The 9281-nt window shown below is 33.0% G+C and overlaps 1 protein-coding gene across 1 annotated transcript; it reads right to left on the bottom strand.

Moving 5' to 3' along the window:
- Positions 1-382: 382 nt before the first annotated feature.
- Positions 383-2052, bottom strand: LOC142165773 (F-box protein At5g03100-like). The gene is made up of 3 exons (XM_075224145.1): positions 1298-2052; positions 585-1128; positions 383-490 (listed from the first exon to the last, which is right to left on the bottom strand). The coding sequence occupies exons 1-3, from the start codon at positions 2050-2052 to the stop codon at positions 383-385; spliced, it is 1407 nt and encodes a 468-aa protein (XP_075080246.1).
- Between the last annotated feature and the right edge of the window lie 7229 nt (positions 2053-9281).

Raw genomic sequence — 9281 nt, 5'->3', positions numbered from 1 at the left:
TTGTCAGTACAGAACTGAAGAGATTTAATAAAAGCCAAATTATCTCATCACTTTCTAATAATTTCTACTATACCAGCAGTATTATTTCCCACATTACTGCTGTCATCTGTATTAAGCTTAAGCCAGGTTTCAGCTGGTTTAACTGGAGTACAACCGGAAAGTGTTGTCTATTACTATCCATAGGGTTGCAAAACTACTGCCAGGAGAGATTATGAAAAACGCAAAAATTTTGTAAGTGAATCGTTATTTCTCTTAACTAGTTTTCAATATTTCATCAGTATTTAATCAATCTTTAGCATTTTCAATAACAGTAATTGTTCAATCTGAGCTCTGTACTCACAATGTAGCAATACTACGCTCTTTTGCTGCCCTTGCTAACTATTTAACTGCGTAGACATGAGTGCGATGTAGAATCAATCAAGCTAGAAAATAACTTTGAATTAAAGGCTGAGAAGAACAAAAGGTCAAATGATGTAGCATATATATGCCACTAAACACAACAAGACACAAGAAATTATGAAACTTCTGCATAAAGTAAAGCTATTGAAGTGAAATCTTGGACTTAGGATGCATTTCTTGAATACGTCAACCATCTTTGATGCATCTTCATCTTTGAAAAGATAGTTTCGCAGTTCCTGCTGCTCCGAACATGTAAAGTTTTCCATTTTGACTTCCTTCAGCTTATGCCTCCAACAATATTTCAAAGGCAAAGATGCACAACATGTTTTCTCATCTTCATATATAAACTTCAGCTTACTCTTCAAGCCTAGATTACTTCGAACAAAACATAGCGTGTCCAGTTGAGGAGAAATCCAAAGCGAACTATCAAGAACGTCCAAAACTGAGTAATTATCTGCATAACTTCTAAATTTTATACGCAAGCAATCAGTATCAAAGAGTGGAGGAACCAAGTTTTTTCTCAAGTCCTTGGGTATAACTATCGCCTTTTCACTGTTGCACAATAACTGAATAGCCTTTGAATGCTTGAAGTTTCCAAGAAATCTCGCGAGCTTAGAGTACCAATGACTATCAAGTTTTTTTCCCACTCCCAAGTAGAGATAAACTTTTAGCAAAGGTGAAACTTTCAGTTTGAGTGTAGGCAGCTGATTAATACAAACATAAGTGAATCTTCTTAAGTTGGGAGTATCCAGTTCAATATTAATCAGATTACAGCAGAACGATACATCAAAAACCTCAAGTCGGTCACTTGTGATCTTGATTGTCTTCAATCCATTGCATCTCCATAGGTGCAAGCTTTCAAGGTTGGGTAGACTGGAAAACATGACCTTCGAGATACAATCTTTTCAATGCTTCGCAAGCAGTTATGCCAATGTGAGTAGTTTCAAGATTGGGTGCCACAATATCAACCATGCGTAAATCAAAAAGACGAGTCAATCGAACCCTCCTCAGTTTGTGTAAAGTTCTTGTAATTCGTAAACTGAATAGTCTGCGGCATTCATTTAAAGTTAAATCCTCTAAGCCATTGCAGCTTTCACATAAAACTCGAATAAAATGCTCGCCCAAAAGTGCCTTGGAGAGGTGCAACATTCTCAAAGATGAAAACTTTATGCCATCCGGGGGCAATTGAAGCTTAAATCCACGTAAATCAAGAATATTTAGGTGTTTGACAGCAAAGATAGCTTCAGGCAAAGTGCTGCAACCAGAGAAAGGTGTATCTGGTGCATCTACACTTAAAACCAACTCTTTGATGCTTAGCGCTACGAGTGTCTCAATCCAATTATAGACATAAGAGCTCCATTCACTAGACGGTAATGTTAGCCAGAACTTCTGTATAGAAATCTTCTGCTGCTGCCGTTTTGCTATAATTTGATCCACAATATTCACAAGCTTTGTTATGTTTTCTGATTGATACAAAAAATTATAACCAAAGTTTAAGTAAGAAAGAGAAGTCCAAGCACTATTACAAGTCTTAGACAATGTACTTAATTGTGCAGCTTCTTTAGCCAAAAGAGAAGACATAATTTTCTGCAAAATTGGCTCTGGCAATTTGGATATGTAATCCACTGCTGCATCCACACTTTTCTCTTCCATCCTTCTCAAAAATATTTTGACACAGAATCTATGGCCACCTCCAAGTTCTCAGCCTGTCGAAGAGAATATATAAAGAAATATTTATGTTTTTTTTCTTCTCCCAACCCTAGACGCAGCCTTAACCAGTTTATAAATACCGTATGCTAAAAAGGAAAAGTTATGAAAAGAAAAGTTTCTCTTAGGTTTCTGATTGAAAGTTATAAAAGGAAAACTTTCTTTATATGTAGGCTACCGTTGTGTTTTGCATCTTTAATGTGTGTTTTATTTTTTATTTATGCTGCTTCCTAATTAAGTTTGCCATCAGTCTGCATTTAATGAGATTTATTTTGCAGATATTTTAGGCAAGAATTATGCAAGCAGAACTCTTTCTTTTATTGATACTAGTTTTAGAGTACGCGCTTTGCACGTGTAACCCAGTTTGATGAATAATTTTTTTTTTAAAAAAAATTACATAAATAGTATATTAAAATTATATTTGCATTATAAAATAAAAATTTAAACTCCTAAAATTGATAAATATTGATCTAATATAAATAACTCAATAAATAAGAGAATCTGTCTCATAGAATTCCTTAGTATATTTACCTTTTTGTATATTCAGCTTAAACTCATTTTCAGCTCTATGACTTCATCACCTCAAATTCACAAATTATCATATTTTCTTTTCAGTTTCAGCAAGAACACATAACCTTTGAAGATTTAAAAGTTTTTTTTTTTTATTTTCTTAAAAATCTATTTTCAACTTTTTTGTGTGTGTGGGTATGTGATATTTTTCAAGTTCATTCTAAAAGACACTACCATGTTCACCTAACTAATAGAAGACATTCTCTTTTTCTTTAATTAATAAGAATATTATATGAATTAAATTTGACAAATTTAAAAAGAATAAGTTACGATGGCATAAAATAAGTCCAGCAACTATATTTTGAATCATAAATTTTAGTTGATTTTAAAGTCCTAAAATATTAAAAAAACAATTAAATAGTAATTTTGTTTATATAAAATTTATTTTTAAAGGGATCTTTCACAGAAAGCCGACAGGATTCACTATTTACTTTTTTCAACCGACTATACATAAATTTTATACATATATATTATATATATGCCGGCTATTTAAAGTTTAAACTGTTGTTGGGCAGCTATTTAGAAGAAAAAAAATTCATTTTTAAAGTAAAAGGGTATATCGACATTAAATTTAGTTAAATATTTTTGTGACATAGTTTTATCACAAATATTCAAAATAACATGAATGAAAAACCAAAAAATTTGGTCTTTTGGAATTTGCGAGTGAAGGTTCGTCCTACAATTCCTGGAGAAATAAAATGGATAATTAACGATCTAAAGCCTAAGAATTACTAATGTTGAAATAATATTGTACCACAAATTATCTCATATATAAAAAAACTATAATTAGCCATCAATGGAGTAAGGAATTGAGAAGGCGAAGAAAAATAATTAACGATCCACATTTAAAAAAAATCCAACAAAATAATTTATGAGAATTTTAAACTTATCAAAGTAATGATAAATATATTATTTGACTACATAATAAAAAATAATCATGTAAAACAACCACAAATAACTTATAACATGCTTAATATTAGATGAACTAAGAAATCTCGTATATGCCTTTAATATGTAACTTTTAACACGCTTAATATTACGTATCTTAAAATAATTAAATTAAAGGTTTTACTTTTAACATATTTCACTTCACACAATATTCAAATGAAATAAGGATTTATATTAGTGAAATTTTGCTCAATTTTAAATTCTAAATATTAGGAGTTTCTACATTTTTCAAGTAAGAAAAGAGTTAGTTGCCAAAATTTTAGGAAAATAATTAAATGACACTTTATCTAGTGTGAAACCAAATTTTAAAGGGTAAAAAAGGTAAACGATATTTCCCTAATGATCTTGGTACGCGCATAGCCCATATCAATAATTATAAAACTTTGAAATATTATATAAATATTATTAAAGTATATATAATGCATTCCTAACGTATTTCATAAAATCACCATTCAATGAAATAACATCTTTATTTATTAATTGAAAAGATCAAAGAAGAAGAAACATTATAAATCTAGCAAAGTAAAAAGTGGTGAATTCATAGTTGAACTCAGAGTTCAAGATATTAGCACATTCAAAATTTAAAAATTTATTGTAATATTAAATATTTGAAATATTATCCATAACTTCATTATATCCAACATGGAATGCATATTTATTACTGTAATTGTATACATCTTTAACTAATAAAATTATTCTAACATGATTTCGTTAAATTGATTATTAACACTCTCTAACGAAAAAGAAATAGACAAAAATTTTAAAAAGAAGAAAAAATCGTGTAATTCTTAATGTTAGGAGACAAAAAATAGCAAATTCTTTGTTTGCATTCAAAATCCTAAATTTTAGGAGTTTTTACATACGTTAAATAAGGAAAATTTTAGTTTATTTAAAACATCTAAAAGATAGGGAAAGACTTAAATGACAATTTTGTACTATGTAAAATCTATTTTAAAGGGGTAAAAAAGGTGAACGACATTTCGCTAAGGGCCTTCGTGCTTTTAATATAGTATAGATATATAAATATATATATATATATATATATATATATATATATATATATATATATATATATATATATATATATATATAAGAATTTAAGTTACACATGCACTACCAAATCACCTTTATACATATATAGCAAAATTTCATTTTAAGGAGGCAAGGCTTACCCGTCTAACTGAGAGTGTAATTTTCTTCTTCTTCATTTTTTTTTTTTTTTTTTTTACACCAAGAATGAAGATTTTCAAAATTGAAATAAGCCGAAATTATTTTAGAAAAGCTTCGACTTTTTCTAATTTTTAGTATCTTACCTTCTTTTAAGCTTTTGATTTGGTTTCTATTTTTTTTGGTGGAATGAATTTTTTTTATTCATCTCTAGAAAAAGTACAATGAAGGAAAAACAATGAATGATCCAACTCCAGCTTCTAGCTATATAAAAAATCCCGTATTTACTCATTTATCCTATCCTATACATGTATTTTCCTGCCTATCTCCTATCTATCTATATACTTCTTCCAGCCACTTTCTATCCTTGCCCTTTTTCCGCTTGCTGAGTATTTCCACCACTCGAACTTTGCATTCTTCTTTGATTTTCTCACATTGGTCTAGGGACTGAACTCTGCCACAGGGCTTCACTCCTCCCTTTCCATACCTGGTAGTTAGTTGCTGCCAATACTGCATATGAGAATTTCCTACTCAATTTGCCTCCCATTTTCCTGGCTACTCTTCTCCATAGGAACTGTCCTTCAAGGTTTGTGATCCTTACCTTTAGCCACTGTAGTATTATAGTGATGCATGTTTTTGAGAATTGACACTCATAGAATAAGTGTTCAACAGTCTCTGGTGCATTTCCACACAGTACACACATGGCATCTGCGTTGATTTCTCTGTGAGCTAGCCTGTCCTTTGTGAGTAACTTCTTCTGCATAGTCAGCCAGCAAATAAAGCTGTGTTTTGGAATGTTTTGTTTGTTCTAGACCATCTTCTCCATTGGCAAGTGTTCAAGTTTTCCTTCAACCATGAAAAGCCTTTTTGGATTGTATACTTTTATGTTTCTGACTGCCATCCTCCATGAGTATAGCCCCATGCCAATTTGTCTCTTATGTGACATATTTTCTTGCAATACCAGCTACTGTCCTGTGGTACATTATATTACCATCAATCTACATTTTTAAGGTAGATATGGTTAATCCATTTGACCCACATAGAGCCAGTCTTTTGAGTTATGTCCTAGACATACTTCCCTATAGCTGCCTCGTTCCATACCACACAGTCCTTTATTCCAACAACTCTTTCTTGTTTTGGTCAACATACAAGGTCCCAAGCTACTAGTGGTGCCCTATTTGTTTCCACCTTACCATCCCACAAATAATTTTGAGAGATTGCTGTAATACTTTTGAGAACTGCTTTGGGTAGTATGAAGATCGATGCCCGGTACGTGTGGATATGCATCAACACTGCATTGATCATTTGCACTCTTCCAGCATACGATAAATTTTTTGAACCCCGGCTTCTTATTCTGGTAGTTAGTTTGTCCACTAGCACTTAACAATCAATTTTTGATAGATTCTTAGATGATATTGGGACACCAAAGTATTTAAATGGGAGTCTGCCTTTACTATAACCTGTTATTTTACATAAATCTTCTATCTCCTTTGCCTCCATATTCACAGCAAATATGTTAGACTTGCCTGCATTAGTTGTTAACTCTGAGGATCTGGAGAATGATTGAAGCCCTCTCAACATTAGAAGAATCGTGTGCCATCAAAGACGAAAAATTTAGTTTATTAATTGGATTTTATTTCTCCTCACTACATGACAACAGGACATAATAAAACGATCAATTATATGTATATAGAGCAAGCATGCTTCAGGGCTAATTCAGAAAATATTTAAGGCAGTAAAGTATCTAATAGAAGCTGGTTTGAAAGAAGAAGTGCTTAATGCAGAATGCTATTCTATCAAACATGTAAACAACAAGTTAAAAGGAGAATATTCCAAAGTACTGTGGAGAGCCCATATGCAATAATGAGGAGAGCCCAAATTAAATGGGTGTTCACACTTTATTTATCAATCCATAGAAGATTATATACTAGGGACAGACTAACAAATTGGGGGGATCCCAATCAGAGGCATACATAATGTTTCTAGCAGGTGCTGTATACCACATCTGATTGGAGAGAAATTATTGAGTGTTTCAAAACAAGAACAGAGTTGTGCAGAGTTTGATTAGATTAAAAATTCAAGAGGTGCACTGCACAAGGAGTTTGAAACCAGGTCTAGCTAGGCAAATGCAAAAATTAAATTTTTACCCATAGCAAACTGTTTCTGTTGTTTTGTAGTTGTCGAGTTGTCCTTCATGTGCCAGATTTCAACTTTAATTTAATGTCAGTATCAAAGTTAACAAGAGACCTATCATGTGCTTCTATTTTCTTGCCTAAGTTGTATGTGTTTTAGGACCTCTACAATAGTAAGGTGAGGGGTATTGGTGAGGAAAGTGAAGGATTGTACTTGCTAAAAGAAAGAAGAGTGAGACAATTAGCAGCTGCAATTAAACATGAAAGTAGAGAAGGAGATTCAAGCTGGATATGGCATATGAGGCTAGGACATGATTCAATACCAGTGTTGCAACACATTCTATTTCTGAAGAATAAAGTAGATAGTAGTTTGCATAATAGATGTTCTGTATGCCTTGTGGCAAAGAAGTCTAGGCTTGCCTTTCTTGATAGTGAACAGTAGGGCATTAAACCTTTTGAACTTGTACATATGAATATTTGGGGGCCATATAGAGTGCCAACTCATGATAGAGAGTACTATTTTCTTACTGTTGTAGATGACTACTCAAGAGCAACTTGGATATTTGTAATGCAATTGAAGAGTGAGACCATTGTTATCTTAAAACAATTTTTATGCATGGTTAAGAACCAATTTGATACTTCTGTTAAGGTGAATCGAATAGACAATGGAACTGAATTCTTTAATAATCAATAGGACACTCTTCTACAGGATCAAGAAGTGATTAATCAGAATAGCTGTGCTTACACTCCACAACAAAATGGAGTTGTGGAGAGAAAACACATGCACATATTAGATACTGCAAGGGCATTAAAGTTTCAAGCAAATTTACCAAAAAGGTTTTGGGGAGAGTGTGTGCAGACAACTGTTTACATCATAAATAGATTACCCTATAAAATGCTGGCTAGCAGGAGTCCCTATGAGCTATTACATAAAAGAAAACCATCACTTAATCATCTAAGGGTATTTGGTTGTCTATTCTATGCTGCAAACCTAGTGAAGGAGGATAAATTTGTACCTAGAGCTAAGAAAGCAGTCATTTTGGGATATTCCTCTACACAAAAGGGATATAGATTGCTTGATTTAGAAACTAATTATTTTTTTGTTAGCAGAGATGTTACTTTCAGGGAATCTATTTTTCCTTTCAAGGAGACTCAACTGCGGATCAATCTACACACAGTGATGCAAAACCAAGATGATTTCCTTTATCTACAGCATGACAACAGACATGTTGCAGAAATACACTTCCTAAAGGAGCATGGTTAAGCAACAGAAATGCCAGTTATGACTACACCATTGTATTGGAACAACTTGCAGAAGCCACACCTGAAAGTTCATCAAATCAACCAGCAGCTAATGAAAGAGAAGATGAAGGCCTGATAGAAGGCTTTGAACAGCTAGAAGAGATCATGGACTCCACAACACCTGCAATTTTAGCTAGGGAGACAACAGTTCCACCTGGAGTTTTAGCTGAGGAGACAATAATTTCTGTTGCAGAAAATGTAGATCATTTAGCTATTCCAACTTTGCAAGGAACTTCATCATCTGAAGGAATTCCAACTGCAGAAATCAGGCAGTCAGCCAGAACAAAACAACCATCTATATGGATGCAAGATTATATTACAAAGAAGAGAAATCTATACAGTGTGCCTACTCCATCTCTAACTAACTATTTTATGACACTGTAACTCAAACATACAACGATTACTTGCATGCTTTTTCAGTAATGAAAGAGTCACGTTCCTTCAAGGAGGCAGTAAAAGACAAGAGGTAGATTGAAGCAATGCAGCAAGAGGTGAAGGCTCTAGAGGATAACAGAACTTGGGATGTAGAAGTCTACCATTGGATCTAAGTAGGTATACCAAATCAAGTATAAGTTAAATGGAGAAGTGGAAACATTTAAGGAAAAACTTGTAGCAAAGGGATACAATCAACAAGAAGGTTTAGACTACCATGAGACATTCTCTCCAGTTGCCAAAATGGTGACTGTGAGATCTGTCATAGCCGTTGTAGCCTACAGAGATTGGAAACTTCATCAAATGGATGTATTTAATGCATTTCTTCATGGAGATCTATATGAAGAAGTGTACATGGATTTACCACAAGGCTTTCAAAAGTAAGGGGAGAAAAAAGCATGCAGGTTATTTGTCACGACCGAGAATTCAACTAGTCGTGATGACACCTAACCTCACCCACTAGGTAAGCCAAATAACAACAATCCGATTCAAAGGAGATTTAACTGAGAACTAAAGATAATATAACTAACTTTATTACACTTCCCAAGGACTGGTAGTACAAATCATGAGCTTCTAAGATTTAGAATTTATAAAGCTTGTGTGAAATAAAATACATCATCCGTC

The sequence above is a fragment of the Nicotiana tabacum genome, chromosome 11 (genome assembly GCF_000715075.1).
Source record: "Nicotiana tabacum cultivar K326 chromosome 11, ASM71507v2, whole genome shotgun sequence".
Lineage (NCBI taxonomy): Eukaryota > Viridiplantae > Streptophyta > Magnoliopsida > Solanales > Solanaceae > Nicotiana > Nicotiana tabacum.
The sequence above is the reverse complement of the archived record's forward strand: the minus strand, read 5'-3'. Positions and strand labels throughout refer to the sequence as shown.

Coding starts and splice junctions, on each gene's coding strand:
- LOC142165773 (XM_075224145.1), bottom strand. CDS start 2,052: ATGGAAGAGAAAAGTGTGGATGCAGCAGTGGATTACATATCCAAATTG. Junction 1,129..1,297: donor TGCGAAGCATTGAAAAGATT/GTATCTCGAAGG, acceptor CAACTTAAGAAG/ATTCACTTATGTTTGTATTA. Junction 491..584: donor ATGCATCAAAGATGGTTGAC/GTATTCAAGAAA, acceptor TGTTGTGTTTAG/TGGCATATATATGCTACATC.